The 21,084-nt window shown below is 38.2% G+C and overlaps 1 protein-coding gene across 5 annotated transcripts in view; it reads right to left on the reverse strand.

Annotated features, from left to right (window-relative positions):
* ERC1 (ELKS/RAB6-interacting/CAST family member 1) overlaps nt 1–21,084 on the reverse strand; it is a 280,985-nt gene that overhangs the window by 114,346 nt on the left and 145,555 nt on the right. For all 5 annotated transcript variants that reach the window (XM_059845691.1, XM_059845689.1, XM_059845690.1 and 2 more), the window contains 2 exons: nt 19,953–20,088; nt 1,955–2,086 (listed from right to left, as the gene is read on the reverse strand). In XM_059845691.1, coding sequence (XP_059701674.1) covers nt 1,955–2,086; nt 19,953–20,088 — 268 coding nt within the window. The remainder of the gene's footprint in view (nt 1–1,954; nt 2,087–19,952; nt 20,089–21,084) is intronic.

Consider the following 21,084-nt stretch of genomic DNA (forward strand, 5'->3'; position numbering starts at 1 on the left):
ATTACCTGTGTTTGTCTTTCAAAATTCTACAAAGAACTTCCACAGGACATAATAAAACAAAGAGGGCATTCTTTAAAAGTAATTGAAGAAATATGCACTGAAAAACATTTGAAGGGAAGTCTCCTCTGCACCTTGGAAAAACAGCTACTTCCCACCACTCTAAATACACCAGACTGCATTTAAGTGATAGCAGAACAAAATCCTGCTGGACAAAGTGGGGCACAGCAGCTCTCCCAGGGCTGACTAGAACAAGAGTCTGCAGATCCTTTTCTGCTGTGCTGATTTGTTGCTCATATTTTAAAAACCATAATTGGTCTGAGGTGGAAGTTTAGTTCTGTTACAGTAAGCCACTGCTATCATAGGTGTCAGCTTTTTTTAATTCCATTCCATTTTTTTTCTCTCATTCCATTCTCCTTCCTCCTCCTCACTTCTGCATGCACTGCTACATCCAAATTAATTTCTTTTTTATGCTGTTACCTACAATATTCCTTTTTTATGCTGTTACCCACAAATCTTACTTGTCTTGGCTGTCTTTCTCTCTTCTCAATCTCTCTCTTGACCCTGATGGTTTATTGATCTTCTGGCTGTGCATTTCCCTGCCTTGCCTCATTTTTAAGATGTTACGCCCAATTCCAACAATCTATTTTTTATATTTATATGCATATATTTTTATAATTATATATTTTTATATTCTTTGAGCACCAGCTTCTAGGTGCTCAAAGAATATAAAAATGGTCACTTTGTCTTGTAACAAATTAATTAAAACACAGTAACATCCTAGGCTTCAAATCACATACCAGTTTTTTTACTTCTGTGCCTCATCATGGAACCCAATACTTTGTGAGATATATTTTCCTTTCAAGGAGATCTAATCTTCAAAGTGGCATTCACTAGCCAGTTAACATTTCTAGTTCATGCAATTTTTTAAAGGCTACAAGAAGTTTGGAAAGAATGCATTCTTGAAAGTGAGTTCCATCCCACAGTCTGTGATCCTACAATACAGCAACCAGAATTATCCTCAATACATCTACCAGCAAACACTAGCTCAGAGAGAAACAATTGATATCTTCAGGAAAACTTGGATTTCTACTTCTTTTTCATTAACACCTGTGATACAAGAATACATGATGAGAAAAACCTCTTAAAATGTTTTAAGGTGCACTTGGTCAGAAGTGCTGTTAAGTAAATAACAAAGACAAGGAGATTCCTCCATTGAAATGCAACTTAACTAAAGGCCCACCTTTGCTAATTACTGTCCTAAGGAACAGTGAAAAACACTGAAGAGGCTCACAAAATTAGGAGTGCCAGTTTCAGCTACTGCTTCACAAGCTTTATCAAAATCTCATGGATTTATTCATTACTTAGGGTATGCTTTCTTGATGATTACTTACCTGAGCTAAAATCAGGCACGTCCATGATTCTTCAGAGTATCAGTGGCACAAAATTGAGTAATGCATGAAAGTTTCTACTTGTGACTTCAGTACAGGAGTGTGTATTTTCTGTGTGCATGCTTGGCTCAAGCCAAGGGATTTGTGTTTTTAACCAGTTGTTTTGCAAGTGTAAGGAGACTGTAGTCCATAAACACAACCAGGCTCATAGAAACCATTGTATTTCAAATAAATTCAATGAACAAGACAGTAAATCTAAGTATACCTTACACACAGGAAAGCAGCTTCGACAGGCAAGAGAGATCAGAAGAGTTACTGCTTAAACCAATTTCAAAAGCTCAGGATACCTTATATTTTGATTTTAATTTGTAGAAAATCTTACCTATGAAATACAACTTACTATGAAGGCTTTGCAGATTTTATGAGTTCTGTCACCTAACAGTGGAACAGACACACAGGATCAAAGAAAGCCAGCTGTGCTTCAGGCAGGAAAGCAGGGGAATTAGTACTTTACTGTCTGGTTACTTTCCTAGGAGGGCTACCAGTGACTTCACAAGATTGCAGACCTGTTTCTCAGCATTGATCCTGGCTGACTCCTCTTGTGCTAGCACCATTTCTCGCTCTGCAGTTATCTGAACACTTTCTCTGAGTGCCTCTTCCAACTCTTCAATCCGATCATCCTTTTTACGCAGATTGTCCTGGAAAATGACGGGACACGAGGTGAAGACCACTTGTTTGGAAGTACAGCCTTTTAACCAACCAAGTCTTAAGCCAACCAAAATGTTTTTCTCCCTCCCAAGGTGCAATTGCAGACAAATAATCTTCAGACAAAGGAAAGAATGATGAAGGGATGCAGGAGTAAGAGGAAGATCGCAGGAGAGAGAAGGAGAAAGGCAGCAAAGCAGGACCTCAAAGCAAGAGTGCTTTTCTGCTGTGGCTGCACCACAGTCCTGGCAGATTATACAGCACAGAGAAGCAAGGATTGTTGGAAAAGAAGGATTAGTAAGCAGCTCTGAAGAAGCAGAGAAGCCAGAAGTGGCAGGAAGGTAGCAGGCATTCAGAATTGCCCGCTGGCTCACACATTCAGCAGCAGGAGTGGTGAGAAGGGAAACAGAGCACTGCACTTTGGAATTCACATTTCCAGGTTAAGAGGAAAAAAGCAAACACTGACCCAACAGAGTCTTCCACTGTTCAGTTAAGTCTTAAAGGAAGTTTTACACCCAAGGCCAGCTAGGAAACATGAAGGATTCATCTGGGCTGTCTGAATCTCAGACATTCAAGTATTAAGACTCCTTAAAAACTTATTCTTTGATTAAGAGCATCTTCATAGCTGTGAGTTCAGATGTGCTTCACATGTTCAGACTAAAAGAAACTTACTGCTCCTCAAAAAAGGTTTTATTGGTTTCTACAAGCAGAATAACTTAAAAAAATATATATACAAAATAATGGTATTGTTATTTGTAAAGGAGACTCTCCTAACTTTAATCTTGCAGGGAAAATAAATGTGTCTGTCCTCCTTCTGCAGCAGCAGCTTTACAGAAGGCTTCAAAGCAGGCTGTGCATAACGAATGCCCTGGACCACAGCTGCTTAACAAATCCACCACAAGGGAGCAGCTGGATGGAAGATTTCTGCACTTCTTGTCTGGCAGATTGGTTTAGATCATAGGGTTCCAATGAGATATTAATGCACACTGAAGTTAATATATGACTTTTTAGCCATCTCAGTAGCAGTGGAAGAATCAAAAATGCTTTTATTTGTTGGCATTTTCCTCTTTGTCCCCTTTGGCTTCCGTCCTTTTGTATTTAGGATTGTAATTTTCCCCTTACACTGAAAATATAAAGAATAAGGAAAAAGAAGATTGACTTGGAAAAAAACTGTCCTTGCAACCTTCATAATGAAAAAATTAGTCACTGGAGTTTAACAAATGAATCTGACTTATTCCTTGATTCCTGCTTTCTAGGACCATATCCCCAGAGATTGTTGAAAACCATTTCTGACAGTCTCAAAACAGCCACTTTCAATGAGAGTGTTCAAGCAGAGATGCAAAGCTTTGTATCAGACTAGTGCAGGACATGTGGCACCAGTGCCCTGGTGAAGAGCAAGGCTGGTGCTCAGCCACCAGCACAGGCAGCAGGAGCTGTTAGGCTTTGCAAGCAGAGCAGATTTCTGCTGATGGTTACATTGCAAGATGGATTCACAGGGCAAGTAATTGCTGTTTTCTAAAGAACAAATGGAGAGATCTATACTTTAAAAATAGGAGTTGCTTAACATGTTTTCTTATTTTCAGAATTTTTTAGGAACACTGATAACATCTTCCAAAAATACTTTATGGTTATAATAAGCATAAATGAAGTCACATCAAAAAGATGAACCAGAAGGTTACAAAAAGTTGTGCAAGAAATAGTAACCATTTCAGATATAGGAAATATTTATTTGCCTATCTGCATTACAGAGTAATTATGAACTTTACTCCTTGATAGATCTTTCATGGGCAGCCAGGTGAATGTGTAGTTTTCTGTGTCAACAGAAGTGGGAATTGGACATTTGAACAGCAGCATTTAAAATGGAAACTCCTTTAAAACAAGAATGCAGAATAAAACATTCTAACACACAGGTATATCCACTCTTCATTCCAGGCAAACATTTCAGAGGTGAATTCAACACTGTTTTAAACATGACACTATGTAGGGCTCTGTTCAGACAGGTGAATGCTTGAGGGACAGCAGGAAGAACAACTGGTGTTACCAAAAATACAGTGCCACATTACCTGCATTTGAAAAATCTATTTTCATATATAATTACTTTTCCTGAAATAACACATAAACTTTTACATATATGATAGAGGTTAAAAATCCAGGCTTAGCATGAATTGCCTAGAAATGGTGAACTTTAACATCAATAACCCACCCAGTAAGAAAAGCCTGAGTATAAGTTTTTCCTTTCTATCTCAGTCAAACCTATTTAAAAGATGTGCAATTTTACTCTTCTAATGGTGCCATGATGTGTGTAACCACCTGACAAAACCACACAAATGACTGGCAGGAGCAGCAGGTTAGTCAGGTAGCACATCCACTAGTGCAGCATAGTCTCAAAACACTCTTAAAGAATGATTTTGTTTCTAGCTCATTGCTTGGTGACTGATTTGAATGACTTTTAAACAAAAAATATAAGCTGCTGTCTTGTATTAGTAGATAAAATTGAAGTGAACCTTTTGACACACCAGCATGTTCTTCCAACTGTTTGGCTCTGAACTCTAAAACATGACAGGCTCATGCTGACCTGTGCTGCTGCTGCTGCTTTCCTCCATTTAATTACATAAAGTATTCTACCTTTATTGTGATAAGATTTAAACTCTGGAAAAAAAATCTTCTATCAGTTTTAACTACAGTTATAACATATTTCCTACAGTGACTGTTCCTCTGAAGCAATCATACCTTTGAGCATCACACCAGTGGCAAATTTTCCTGTATTTTGATAAAATATCTGAATGATAAACAGTGACAGCCTCTTTTTAGAAATCTTATACAGATGACTACTCAGAAAGAAAAAAATTACTTACCTGTGCAGTAAGTGCATTCTTCAAGGTGTATTACCTACCCAAATCCCTCCATGACCCTCCTTCCCTTACCCTCCTGCATCCCATGTGCAGGGATTGCACAGCAGACATGGAATCTGACTGGGATACAGGAGACAGCTCTGCCTTTATGCTCACTGGTGGCAGCTCACAGAAAATGAAAAACCCATTTGACACTGTGGGAGTGCCAAGAGTTCAGGCACAATAAAAATTTTTGCTACCTATGCTGTGATCCAGCTGCTGATTCACATGCAAAACTAATTCCATCCATGCCTGTCTGAAAGCCTGAAAGGAAAAGGTGGTGTGACTGATGCACATTTCTGGGATTCTCCTTTCACTTCAGGAAGGAAGTGGTGGGATGGCCAAGTGATGCATGTTAAAATGATGCATCAATTTAATCTATCCTGCATTTATGTGATGTGTAATCTGCCATCAAGCTTTAAGCAAGTGCATGAAATAGGATACATGCTTTCACCAAGGCATTTAGGTTCAATTAAACCTGAGGTATCTTGGCAAACTTCATAACTGTGTCTTAAACTACACTCACAAAGATCTTTATGGCCTAATTTCACTCTTGGAATTAAGGTGGATTTCTCTAGTAAGCTCTTGGGAAAGATTAGTTAAGGGTTTGAGAAAGCAATGAAATGATTATTTTAACTGCTGAAAGTATTTCCAGGAGTAGAGAATCACCTAGGCAGGGAAACAATTTTATCATAGAACCCTGTAAATAATGCAATAGCACATTTTATCTGTGTACTTGTATAGACCAGATGGGAAGAACACAATACTGGAAGTGTGTTGCACTAGGAATCAATTACTTTTCAAACAGTGTCTCATTCCATCATTACGAGCCCTTACTCCTGTGAACTATTGCTTTTGCTTATCATGTATTTCCTCAAGAAGCCATGCCCCAGATAAAGAACTCAATGACCTCAGTCCCTTCTAGATGGAATAAAACTCTCCCTAGAAAGAAAACCCCTCCTTGTGAACTGACCTTCCAGTGGGTAAGTGGAACGTGGGAACTCAGGACTGTCAGCTGCCTCAAGTACTACTTAAAGCTTCCTCATGGATACAATCATTTAGATCTTGAGACAACAAATTCTTCAACAACATCTGGAGACAGTCCACCCACAAATGCTGAGATTTTTTCCTAGTTAAAAATATGAGGGCCTGATTAACTGTAACTCTAAAGTGCATGCTGATTAATTAATTAATATGAAAAAGCGAATGCTTCTTCAAAGACTTCTCAAAATCTTCCATAAAGTTCCCTTGCTTCCTCTTTTTGGCCATCACCAGAACCAAATATGAAGAAGAAAAATTGGTTCTACTTAAAGTCAGCCAATTACTGAGGACTTCTGGATTGCAATCTCAGGAATCTACCAAAAGATGCCAAAGACTCACAAAATTATTGAAGGTGAGTTTCTGCAGTGTTGGTTGAACTACTGAGCCCAGAAGGAAAGATGCTATGCCAAATACCTACTCTTCACAAGAGGACAATTGGTGAAAATAACTCAGTTCAATAATGTTTTCTTTTCTCTGAAAAAGATCTGTAAAAACCTGCATGTTTCCTGAGAAGGTCCTAAGGGAAGATGCAATGTGGTGCTACCAAAAGGAGGTATTACAGTTTCATTTGATTTCAGGAGCAAACAATCACAGGGCCTCAGGTGAGCATGGTGGATCTCCCTCATTCAGTTCCACATGCTGATCAACTACTTCAAGTCTCTGAATAAGAAAAGCACACAAAACTGTCACTCATAAATGGGGAAATACCTCTAACACTGATGAGACATTGGGGTTTTCAAGACTATACATGAGGTAAATGCTGAAGGCCAGAACCCCATGGTACAACCCAAATGGTAGTTAAGACAGAATCTAGCTCAAAAGGAGTGTTTGGGGTCCTTCTGCAACTCACCCAAAGTAACAGATGTCCACAAAAAATCATTTAATTCCTTACCATTTCCTGAAGAAAGTGGCAATATAAAAAAAACCCCCAAACCTCTACAAACATATTTGCTTGAAAAGTGGAATGAAAGAAGAGTTTATAAACTCCTGAAGAAGGAAATACCTTTAGGGTAGAGTACAGCTTGGTACTAAGATGTAGCATAAACCCCAAATAAACACTGATCCAACACTAAAAACTCTGAAAATGACGTAACAGAGAGACAAACTACCATGTAAAGCTGCTACAAGATATATTGCTGGGCACAAACAAGCAGTGGAGTTACAATAACCATGGATGCTAATGCTGTCTTGGTGTTCTCAACTGGTAAAACTAAAGACCTGCAGGTTATCTGTGATGGGGAAATCTGGCTCTTAGGCAGAAGCTGAGCATATCCAAGTATTAGGTTTATATGAAGTCCCTGTTTCTCACAGAGCAACATGAAGAGGGTTTTTTGTAAGCACAGCAACAGCAGATGTAATTATCAGGAGTTGCTGAATGAAAGGAGCAGGCTGAGAGCTGAGAGGCACAAACTGCCAAGCAGGAGCTCCTTGATCAACATTTCCTCATCTTTGGAGATCAGACCTGAGATACAGGACGATTATGTCATTAGAACAACATATGTCAGCATCTGGAAGGTTGTATCTGCCAAATGAGACACATGGGTTGGAATTCAAGCCTGACAAGTTACATAAATACAGAAAAATAACTACAAAAGGAGAAGGGCTGCAGTAGAAGAATTTAATTCCAGTAGGAGTTGAGAGGGAAGTGCAACCAAAGCTGGCCACAGCACTGCATATGCTGTACTGAAAAGAAGAGGAATGGAAGAAGGTTATGAGTACATTTTTCTGAGAATATCACAGTGGAAAAAGAGGATATGTGTACATCCAGAGTCTGTGTGCACTTGTGGATCACCAGTTGCAGGAAGAACAAAAATATATTTACAGTGAAAAGAAAAGATGGATAAATATTATTTCTAGACATGATAGGTTTAATATAACCATCTTATTAAAGTTAGCATGGTGAAAAAAACTGTATGGAAGACAACACTTCATGAGACATGGCCAGAGAAATTGTCTTTTTAAATAGAAAGGTAGAAAATGCAGTGATGTTTCAACTATACTGTTTCTTGAAAATACTCAAGAGTGATGCAAGACTATGAATGATGCTGCCAATAAATATATGTGCTTTTCTGTATGTGGGAAGGATGCACACAAAAATATATTTACTTGGGAAAAAAACCCACCCAAACCCATGAAAGTTGGAAAAGAAATGTATCATCTCTAGTGGTAGTGTGCAATAGACAATGACCAGATAGATACAAATTACTACAAACTGATCTAATTTAAATTATAGGGAAGTGAAATGGGAGGGGGGAAAAAACCCCAGTGAAAACTTAATGAAAGAAAAGGCTTAAATCTTTCACATTGTCCTTTTCTTAGATACACATGACAGCCTTAATAAAAGTCATGCATATGATTATTACTAGTAGTGCATGAAAATTGCTACTTTGGATACAAAAATGTGTGAATAACTCCAGCCATTCACACTTTTTCCTTCCAAGATACCACATCTTACCACCCAGGTGTGCTACTTTCAAAAAGCATTTCCAGAACGGGCAGCACTTTTGCTCAGCATCAGGAGCAAAGTGAAATACAGAGCCTGTGATAATGGTAAGAAAGGATCCTAATCTATACCAGTTGAAGGAGGACAGGAAGAAGGAGAAGAAAAAGGACAGTTCTAGACAAAGGACAGTTCTAGATACTATTACAAGCCCAGAAAGGGAAAGGCAGCAGTGGTTATTCCTGTGGGAAACAGGCAATGTCCTTTCCTGACAGATGCCATCTCTTTGACACTTCTTTCCTGTTGCTGTAAGCTTGGTGCTCCCAGCACAGCAACCAGTTATAAATCTGGGGCTTGGACAGACACTTTTCATTAGCAACAGCCCAGACAGACTCAAGCACCTTGCCAACACTAACAACCAGGTTTACCATTTAGCAGCTGCACGGGGTGCCAGCAGTTTTAACATTTTGCTCTGGCTGTTGCAAATTACCACATTTGTAGTTTTTAAAACCTAGAGGGACAAGGTTTCTATCAAACCACAGCAGGTCACTGCATGGACTATTGAAATGGGACCAAAAGCTGACAATACAGCTGAGAAAATGATCTGAAGTGAGCAAAAGCAACAGATATCTCTAATTGTTATGGGGCTTTGTGGTTTTTTTGTTTATTTGGTTTGTCTTTCTTGTTTTGGGGACGTGTTGTGTTTTTTGGAGTGGCTAATTGGAGAAATGCTACTGTAACAAGATTTGTTCTTCTCTCATATATCAATACAATGACTCAAGGCTCCTAAACTGATATGGGATTAGAGAAAAAGCCAGCAGCAGTTCTAACTAACAGCACCATTAACACGAAGCTCAAACCCATGTCATTCCCTTGACACTGCCTTATTTGCCTGAGCTCTCTTTGTAAATGTCAGTCCTGTCATCATCACTGCACTAATACATCACAAGCCACAAGACCTACCTGTCTTTGCTCATTTTTAATCCTTCAGCAGACAAAACCATCAGAGCACCAAGCATGGACAGCTATCAAAGAACACTGCTCTTGTTTTCCCTCTTTTTCACAGAAGAATATAGGGCAAAAATTGCTACTGTTAAAAACACTACTGAGGAAATGCCTACTGAGCAGTTATCATATTGAATCTCACCCACTCCCTCAATTTTAAGGGGAATTCCTGCAATCATCTCTAGTTTTTGATTTTAGCCTTTGATGCCTCTTCCTTGATGTGCATCATAGCAGAGCAGCTTTTCCATTTGTGCTATGAACTGCTTCCTTTAAAGCATCCATCTATCAAAATCCTACTCCTAACCACAAAACATTTTAAGCTAAAAAAAAAAAAAACAACCCTTTCACTCCATGAAGATATTCCCCTTTCTCCCCATCTTCAAACTAGAGATCAGTAAAACCATTTCCCATGAGAAATAAATCATCATTGTTTTTTTCATGCCACCTAGGAACACCCCAAGGCACCCACAATCTCCCTGACAGTCAGATGCACCAAATGAAGGTCATTTCAAGGAGAACTGCCTTGGTACAACATGGATTCAGCTAGGAACCAGAAACACACATATTAATTTAGGGAAATGCTTGGCTTAAAATATTAAAAGCTGTTCTCAATATCTTTACTAGTAAATGCCCAATCTGCTGTTCCACTGTATCCAGAGAATAAGGATACATTTGAAGATGATGAGAACAGAATACAGTACAGAAAATGTAAAAATTTGACAATTAAATAGTAACATAATCAGAAAACAGTGAGCTTAAAAATACTGAAATAAGTTCTTTGAAGATGAAAGCTTCTTATTTCTGTATTTGCAGTGTTACACTGACAGTAGCTTTAGACAGGCAACTTAGTATATAACATTCATAAAAATCACCATTAAAATTAACTGGCTTAAAACCCAAAAGAATGAGAAGATGGAAACATTTCACATTCTGAGAGATTCTCACTTCTTTGTATGAAAATTCCAGTTGTTTCTATAGAAGCCTGAACTAGTTCAAAGGAATGGGAAAAACAAGTTATTGTTTCCCTTTAGCCCCAAATATTCCAAAATGATCCTCTGTTATTCTCAGTCTGCACACTGGGAAGAAGTACTTCCTGGCTCTTGTCTTCACTCATTCTTTTCCATGTTCAAGAATTTAATTTTATTTAATATCTGTTTGAACAGAAGCCTGTCCTTATGTTTACTATTTCCTTCCTTGCCTCTACCTCTCCTGTGTTTGCCACATCCTTTTCTGTGGTGGATGGCTGGCATCACTGCACATTATTCAGAGGGGAATGCACTGCTCATGCACAGAGTGGCACAGCAGCATTCTCTGCTTTGCTGTTTGATACTTCTCAAATGGCTTTTTAATAGTCCTCCTAACCAATAACATTTTCATAAAACTACTTATTCTAATTCTGAGATTGCTCTCCTATGGTAAGAAAGCTAATCAGAACCCATCGTTGTGCACATATATTTAAGATTGCTTCTCCTGATATATATAAATAAATATATATTTATGCTGAATTTCACCTGCTCTTTTATGCATGGGTTCTACTTAGGAGGTACTTGTGGAGCTGTACAAGTTATCTTTCATTTAAATATCCTGAATAAATCAGTAAATATCATTTGGAATTGCCCAAAAATTTAGTCTCATTTACAGAAAATATTACATCTGCCAATTTTTAGCTGTGCTCTAGAAGGACATGGATACCTGTTGTTGGGACACCGTGTTCCTTCACCTTTAATCTCCTTCCTTTTCATGCCCTGCTTTGGAAAATCACCTGACTCCAAAATTATCAAACTTCAGGAGGAATTCAAACACAAGCAAGGAAAGCAACATAATGTTCTAAGTGAATTTGTTGAAGAATTGTAACTGACTACAGACATCTTCTAGAATGTTAATATCATCCTCCTTCAATCCTCAGACTAAGTGATACCAATATAGGTAAGACTGTCCCATGCCTGCATTGAGATCTGGGTGCAACCAAACCAAACCAAGGAGATGGAAGGACTGCTGCTGACTTTTAGTGTGTTACAACCTTCTGGCAGTTCTGAACAGAATTTGCAGCCTAAGTCTCAATTCCAGTTAATATTTGCACATCACAGTAGGAGCAGTTGCTCTGATACCCCCTAAGAAAGTGTAAATTTTAGACAAGGAGAAAAATTTAAGACAGAATACATTGATTTCTATATAGAAAAAAAGGAGTTTAAGGGTGACATCAATTTGGGCAGTTTAGTAAGCAAGATTTAAGAATAATACTGATTTAGAATGAAATTAATTATGTTTAGTACTATTTGAAATGAATTAGAGGAAATATTTTTAAGGAAATGCTTGAGTATTTGTTCCCACAATATAGAATTTTAAAAAATCCACATGTATTATTTCTTAAAAATAAGTTCTGAATTCTTTCTGAGGTCCCTATCATCGCCCCATCTCCCTTTCTATTTCTATTGTGCAAAAGAAGAATAAAACAGAATAGCACTTTTATTAAACAATGAGACTATGAAATGAGCCATGGCAATTGGGCATTTTTATTCTTGGGGAGAGATGAGTTAGAAACCACTTTCAACACAGCAAGTAAAAAAACCAAAAACCTTATGAGAGAGACAGAAAAAAAATCAAGAAGAAGGAAAAAATGCAAATTTATTACCATTTCTCAGGCTCATGAAATAAGACACCAAAATGAAAAGAGAGCTGTTCTTCCCCTCCCATGTGCTCCTATTGTTTTGCTTAAATCTGGCCCTCAATGTTTCCTACTCTCAGGAGAGACCTCCTCACAGGAACCACACCATGTTGTCAACAGATACATTAATCTCTCTGACAGCTTTTAGGAAAGCAGTTTGAACTCAGATACTAATCTTGGGGAAAAAAGCCTATGCAAAAAACATCCAGTGGTTAAGGCTGCTGGCACACATTCAGCTGTGCAGCCCTCACTGCACTCAGTTTCTGGCATATCATGAAGGGTACCCAGCCTTCCCTTTGCCAAACAGGAAAGAGCACAAATAGCAGGTTTCATCTTCCACTGACACATCATGTTTCCACAGAAAAGACTGGGTGAAAGTGTGTCTGGGGAATAATATTCCTGATGGATCACCAAAAAAATCTTAGGATGCAGGGAGTCTTCTTTCCTCTATTAAAAACTCTCAAGCCATATAATGGCTTTCTCTCACTACAAATCTCAATTTGCAGTTAAGGGAAATACTGGGATAACTGGGAGACTGCCTAATGCTAGCTGTAAATAGTGACTTCCACAAAATTTTTCCAGCTGTCTGTTCAAAACTGTAGAGCTGTCCAATTTTTACTTTACATTAGGAGACAAAGTCAAATGGTTCATCTTTTTTAAAGATGTGAAAGCAATGAATTCATCTAACCTGACCATAATAAATGTATGGTAAACTAAACCAAACCATAAAGTGAAAACTGATAGAGCAGATGGCTAAATGTCTATCCAGGGAAATGCTTCTCCATCACAATTGCCAGGGCCTTTCAAACTTCCTTTCTGTAAATGTTATGGTAACAAGAATTCTGAATGAAGCACTCTCTCTTGGTCAGACACAAGAGAAGGTAATTCCTTAACAACAGATTTAATGTCATAAACATCAATTATGTAGAATGACAGACTCTGTAAGAACTGCCATATCAAATAAGAACAAGGTCATGTATTTATTCTGATACTCTATTTCAGACAGAGAAAAAAGCTGCACCTTCTTTCTACAATTCATTTTTGAGACAAAATTATTTTCCATGTTCAAAAGTGTATATTTTTCATTGGTCCTTCAGCATGAAATATTTCACACACAAGCAAAAATCAAGTTAGTTAGATCTTGCAAATCATGATCAGAAAAATGGCTTCAATAAAACTGGAGACATGATTGGCCCCACAGTGTGCTTGTGGATCATAGCTCACATTTTAAGAATGTTAGTGCACCAAAACTTAACAAATCCAAGAAAACTAGGGAATGAGAGAGGTAAATATAAACTTTTTTAGTAGTCACCCCTACTACCATATACTTTCTATGCAATTGTTTGGAGAAATAGGTACCAGATTTCTATAACAAGCTGGAAATTGGTACTAGAAACAGACTGAGGTAAATATTCCTACGTTTTAATGTGCATGAAAGCTTATCTTGATAAGCTTCCTCTAAATAAAAGGAGAATTACTGTCCTGCAGAGTCCATCAGGCACACTTTTTATGTGAAAGCAAAAGAGATAAAAAGGACTGATCTCTCCAGGAACAGGACCTCATCTGAGCAGGTGCTGGGGGGCTTCTTGTTTGTCAAGACACTTTTCTTACCTTGTTGAGCTTACTTTCTGGCAATCTGTTGGTAAATCTTCATGCCCTTCTTTGAAATCCACATTGTACTTTATCATTTCAATACAGAAAAGAGGAGAAACCTTTTTTGTAAGATAGAAGCTCGTTTTTATGTGCTCTACTGTCTAGCTGGGATGGAAATCCAACAGTGCAACTTTTACATGATAATATAATGTCACAATAGTGCTATTTCATATTATGCACTGATTTCTAGCACTGTGCAGTATTCTCCACTGACCAATGAACTTTTCAGTCCTGTTTCTGTGTTGCTGAATGATAAAAATGATTAAGGCACTAACCCTGTGAAAATATCTAAGCCTTTCTTCAGTTGAAGAGCATTACAAATGAAGGATAACTGAGTCTTGTCTACAATTACTGCATTATTTCACACATATCTAATGAACTGAGGCTGTCTATTTTTCATTCATGCATTATCTATGCTGTAAAAGTAGATGTATCCAGAAGGGCTTAATTATGATTTTTAATTCCCAGAAAAGGGCTACAATTGAAATCAATTCTTCCTCACCTCCCCTCAAGAAATCTCCCCTCACTCTAGTGATGAAATGTGTAGCTAAAAGGTCAACATTTTTGGAACTTCTCCCAGACATCCAGGAAAGATAAGAAAAAGCTCTCTTGACAGAGGGCTATGACAGGATCAGAACAAGAGCTAGCTTTTCTCAAAGCATCTGCCAGGGTTAAATAAGTGCCTGTTTCTACACTAACTGCAACACACTGTGCTGAAAATCACAACCCTCCAAATACATACAGAATGAAAAGTTTGTGAACACTGTATTCTCTGTAATGTATTGTAAAAGCTGATGGAAATGAAGATTCCTACAGGAATATTACATCACTAATGACTCATGATGCATACTGATGTCTCTACTGCAGATGTATATCCTGTTTTGTAATGAAAAGCCAGCTGTCACAGAATCCCTGAGAGAAAGAGCTGGAGGGTAAGTTGATCCCAAAACTACCTATTGGCCATCACTGCCCAAATGAAATAGGAGGAAAAATTTGCATACAATTATTTCAGTTACATTTTTATGAGGTATAATTGATCTGTAGAGCCTGTATTTGTTCATACTTGCTGCATTTTCACTAACTAAAGTCCCACATAACACTGAGAAGCAGACAGTAAAACAGATTCACATTACCTCAGAACCACATTTAGCTAAATTACTGAGAAGATGCAACATTAACTTTCATCCTATTTAGTAACTGACCAGAAAAACTCATCCTTTCAAAAAATACTAAAAAATTTATTCAAAAATGAATTTCAAAGTGAATTGCTATCCTTTCAGCATTTGAAGCCATGAGCTCTGTTCTGGAGGACAGGATGAGGATGACCTAGACCTGAATGGAGCCTGAAGTGAAATTACACCACTTGCCTAAGTGCTGATGGCACCCAGTCAGGCCCAAGGAACACTGACAGCCCAAGGCTGGGCAGCACAGGGAATTACCCAGGGACAGGGAGGCCAAAACCTCTCCATGATGTAATAATGTCTAAAAAGCACTGGGAGAGGAAGTGAGAGGAAAAGAACATTTAGATCTGAGCAATTCCCAAAGGTGCATCTGAGCTCAGTGAGCAGATACATGTTTGATATGTCAGACTGCTCTCTGGAACAAACCCTGCAGATGCAAGATGGCTTTAAAGAACAGATTTCTGCCAGGCTGAAAAGGAGCAGCTGACTGTTCTCTGGGCTGTAACATGGTGAGCTGTACCCATCTGGCAGGCAAGGCTGGAATCTGATATAGCAGTGGTTTACATGGAAGAGAAATTAGCCAGGAACTCCACACTTGAAAGTCACTTATCCCAGGAAAACACCTAACATATTTAACTAGAATAACCAATTTGCTTCAAATTTGATGCAAGTTTTCGAGAAGATCTTGAACTTTAAGCTTGGAAAGGTTTACTTTAACCATTTATTCAGAAATTTCGTGCTCACTGTCCAAAAGCAAGTTCAGAGATGAATCAGGAAAGCACAATCTTGCTTTACTAACAGCCCAAAGAGAACACAACATAATTTTCATTATGGCATAGTATTACTGTCAAGAGATGAGATGAAAAAACTTCATCCACCCCACCTTAAAGATCCAATCACAGCACATCAAGGGGAAATTCTTCAGTAATTAAAGCTCAGATGTACTGGGCTCCACTTGGGCTCTCAGGTTTTTGAGTGTTGGCACTGACTGTGTGCACATGCAGTGGTGTCTCATAACAAACAGTTCACCACAACAGACTACTGCAGCTGGAAGCTACTCCAGCAACCACCCAGCCCAACCTCCTGGCCAGCTCAGGGCTGGCAAAAGTTAAAGCATGTTGTTGAGGGCCTTGTCCAAATGCCTCTAATACACTTGGCAGCCTTGGGGCATTGTGGCTAATATTTAATGAATTTAGAAGTTCATTTGATGAGAAGATATTTGCTTGTCTGTCCATTTCATTGAGCTTCAACTGGATCACAGTAAAAACATTCCTGAACATAAAGTTGCATATTTTTTTATATTAAAAGTAGAGCTCTTCCCACTGGAAGGATAGGTTTTTCCAATATGATAAAAGAAATACACTATTACAAGAAACAAACAGCATATACTTGCATCTCCAGTTCATGGATTAGGAATATACATTAAATTATCTAAACTTGGGTGTGGAAAAAGAAAAAAAAGAACTAATAAGTTTACTTGCTTTCTACAGTTGCTCATTAAAGCACTTAAATATATCTTACACAGCACCTGGACATCTAGTTTGTCAGCAGCAATTAGAGACTGATGGGCACCTGCTGCAACACAGATTCAATAGTACACAAACCCACAGCAGGGATATTCTGAAAGTTCTGGAAGGCCTTCAGAAGATGCTAGAGTGATAAAACAAGAAAATATGCATACTTTCTCTCAGAAGCAGGTTGAAGCATCCATTCAAATATCATGAAATTTCAGTAAATGTTACCTTTCTAGGACTAAACTGCAGATCAATTATTTTTCACAACAGCCAAGCTTTAGTCACTTCAAGTGAAAATTTTCTACTCCAACCCAACAGTTTGTTTGTTTTTTTTATCCTGCTTATCGACCAGACACTCGTCAGCCTCTCAGATCTCTGGAGAGTTGTGGTTTAAGGGAACCCAGGAGGAAAAGACAAATTTGGAAAGCCATTTATCCATCTCACTAGAATTGAGACATTATGGTTTTCATTCTTCCCCCACTCCCAAAAATACCACATTTCCATCATCAGAGCTCTGTGAATAAACGAACATTTTGTTACTGGCCTCAGGAAGAAAGAAACCACAGGCCTGGTAGGGACAGAGAGGAGAGCAGGGCACTGTGTGCTTGGGACCCTGTTTATTTGACTGGATTGCAGACAGTCAACCCAAGAACATGCAGATCATATATTTTTAAGCATTTCATAATGGCTTATTATTAATTCCAGCCAAAACCACCAAGACCAAAATTATCTGAAATTGGTGCTTGAGTGTCCTGACCCCAAAGCCAACAATGGCTGCATAAAAAAAAAGTTAAATATCTACAGTCCTCTCATGTTTAATTTTTTTTTTAATCAATTACAAGGCAGTGCCCTTTAAGAGCCTAGAGAGAAGACAGGTCTCCACAACTAACAAACTGAAATGTGGTTCTGGGTAAATTTTACTTCCAGGAAACCAAAATGTTGCAGTCCTTGAGCGAGGGAGGCTATAAGCAGAGGGCTCTTCTAAAGGAAGGAGCTTTTATTGAACCTGTCACTCGTCATTAAACACTCCATATTTTACCTTAACCTGATATTTTCATTAGAGCATACAGACCTTTTTCATCTGTGAATAAAAGCATTCCCTTCAGCCTTGTGCTGAATATGGGGAAAGGTTCTCTAAAATAGAGCCCACCCAAACAGGACAATTATGTTCACAAAAGCAGGAAAAGCACTAGGGAAAATCAAGTAACATTAATACCATGATAACTTGCACACCTCAATGTTGACTATCACACTTCAATCCTAAATTATTCAATAATGCATTTAATAATGACTATTTTTAATGTCAGAAAAACTTGCATATAATTATACAGAAAGCACAGACACCAGTGCAGAATAAAACACAACATAAGCAAACTGCAAAAAAGTATGTACTGCTCTACAGAGATCTCTAGTTGGAAAACCTGAATGGGAAAAGGTAAAGATATCCATGCTATTAATATTTTTACCTCTATGATCTCTCAACTGCTTAAAACACTTTATAAGTAAAGAATTGGATAAGAAATTGCAAGGGAAGCTATACATTCTTAAAGAACTCTGATATAAAGCAGCACCATTTTTTTCTGAGCAAAAGCTGCCTCACTGCTACCACCAAAGCTTTACCATCTCCTTGATGGCACCAGAAACTGGTATTAAAGAGTTTCAGCAAAACTTAAAGTTCTTAGTAACTGAAATATCATTCTCTGTTCACTGCTATGTAGTACAAACATTTTACACAATTTATTGCTTCTTGAAAGGGAAAAAAAAAAAGAAAAAAAAAAAGTGGTTTCAGCATGCAAATAGAAGCTGAGAGAAAACAAATTCCAGGCTTTTTTCAGTGTATTACATATGTGAAGAAGACAGTAACATGAAAAGGGAAAGAATAATTGGGGGGAGGAGGGCCAAAAAAGGAAGCCATCCCTTTTAAAATCTTGAAGTGCTACATAAAAACAAAGATGATGGTCTGATGGAATGGTGTCATTCAATAACTACACCACCCACGAAATTGCAAGGCAAATGTGAAGCACCAGCTGTCTTTTCAGACTTGATATACAGATTTCCTCAAATGCAGATAAGAAACCTAACCAAATATTGTAGTAGCTTTAGGAATTTTTAAAGACATTTCACTAATACCAGGAGGACTGTGTTATTCAAACAGAGCTGCCACATAACGAGAGCCTTGTGAATTGCCATAGCACTGCAGCCACAAAACCCATTAGCAGATGTAGAAATCCCACATTCCCCCCTTTTATAAAGGTCTGCAGTTATGAAATCATTTTCATACACTTGGAACTTAACTATTTCATTGCCCAGTTCATACAGGACTGGAGTTGATGGAGAAAACCACAAAATGGTGCATCTGAGAGCAGTCCATGGACACATGTTTCTGTGGTTCTTTCAAAGTTTTAGCTGAAAATATCCCCCCAGCATCCCCGAGAACAAAGAAAAGGAGTATCTGTTTGAAATAAGGAAAGAATTTATCTTTACTAGGGAACCCTTAGGATGTATTGTGTGTCTTCATTGTAGGTGTATTAAGATATGTGGCTGATAAAAAGAAACAGGATTTAACCTAGGATAACAAGGGAAAAAAAAGAAAGGCTTGCTCTTTAAAGACTGACAGAATGAAAGACTACAAGGTAGGGAGCAGTTTCCATGTTTATTTTCACTCATCAAAAATAAAGTTATTTTTGTAAATTAAAGAAAACACAGTCAAAATGTCATTATCTCCACACTTAGCATCATGGTACCTTTGTTGCACTCCATGTCAGTAGTTTAATGTTATTATGACAGCAATTGAAAACTTACCATTTGATAAACCTCCTGCAGCTAATCTCAACACACATCACACTGAGAAATATTTGACTTGCTTTTATACCATACCAGTGACTTTCTTATGCCTGGGCAGATTTGAGGTAACCAGGTAACTCTGTGGGGCAGCAGCATGATCATTTCAGAAATAAAGCCAACTGACCAGAAAGCACACCAAGAATTCATGGGGTAAACAAGGATGACTACATATAGAAAACGTGGTCCTCCAGTTACCCCACAGGAACTCCAGCTTTCTCTAAGAATACTTACTTGCTATCTTTCATTTACTGAAGAAAAGACACCAGTATAAGGTAAAACCAGCTGGGAAAATAGACAAAACAGCTAAAGAAAAAGGCTGTTAGAAGAGCAGAGAAGAAAGAAATGTCACACCCAATCTCAATATGGAAGTGATGTAATTATTTCAACAATGCACTTCATAACCAAGCTGACAGTTAAAAGTACACTTTCCTCTTATGAAAATTGAGTAAGATATGAAGGCAACTGAGAGAGGCTGCTTTCTTTGAAATGCTGTGGGATAGATGTGTCTTTTTAAACAATCAGGAACAAAGCTGTTAGGTAAAAGACAGACCAGGAGGTAGAGTGGAGAGCCAGGCAGCTCAGCCTGGCTCATTATCCCAACTGCATTAATCAATTCCCATGTTACCTGAAGCTGTTGGGAGCTGTCATTAAGATTATCCTCTCGTCTCCTGGCCTCCTCCAGCATCTGTGCACTCTTCTTTTTCTCCACTTGTTCTTTGTGCTTCAGATTTGCTACTTTCTTATTTTGATCTTTAACTTGCCTGCAAAAGAGAGGAGCACTCAGAGCGTGGTCCAGAGCAGTTTCCATCAGGGCTGAGCAGCTGGGCCAGGGAACAGCAGCAGCATCAAGTGCCACCCCTTCCCTGGCACAAGGTCACCAGCACCAAACTCATCCTCAGGCATTACCCTCCACTGTTAATTCAGCCAAAAGAAGGCTTCATTTTGCTCATTACTGTTAACCTGACCTACAAAATTTCTGAAACAAAAGCATTATTTATTATTTGGTATAAACTATTAATGAAAAGATGCATCTGTCCTCTTCTGACTCTGGGGAAGAAAACTTTTCTCTGTTCACACACATAAGCAGACATATAAAACCACAAAAATCTAATAACCCATTTTGCTTTGGGTACCACTGTACCTAATGTGAGGAACACAGGAGGAGCAAAAGGAAAACTACTGAAACATGACTTGAATAGAGAGGATTACTTACAAGAATTAGGGAATCTGTTTCCAGAGGTAAACCAATTTCTTTTCAACCTCAAAATCTACCTTTGTTTGCTTGATATTTTGAGGAATTTCCTATCCTTTCTTTTTACACAAACAAGATACAACAAGTAAGAACAAACTATTTGAGAAAGTGTTCTTAATTTCCTTTTCACTTGCATCTATGGATTATTTTTGATGATCCTGGCAGCTGCCATTGCCTGCAGACAGAGTTTGGCCTTTCAGGGCATTAAGACACATGGAGTATTGAATCTAATTACAGACCCTTTAATCTCAGCCTCCTGACCACAGAGAACTTAAGTCTAAACTTTTAGTCCAATCAAAACAAAACAGGCTAGCTTTGCTTCCTCAGCCCTTTTCTCCATAATTATATCTGGAGTTTGGATTTTGGAATAAAAGACAGATTCTTTGGTTGCAAGATTTCCCCAAAACATCACACAAGTAGTAGAGACAGCTCTATAATTTACTGTTTAGAAAACAGAATGATATACCAGCTTCAGATCTGGTATGTTATCCACACAGACAGGGAA

This window comes from Haemorhous mexicanus, chromosome 5 (assembly GCF_027477595.1).
Source record: "Haemorhous mexicanus isolate bHaeMex1 chromosome 5, bHaeMex1.pri, whole genome shotgun sequence".
NCBI classification, from domain to species: Eukaryota; Metazoa; Chordata; class Aves; order Passeriformes; family Fringillidae; genus Haemorhous; species Haemorhous mexicanus.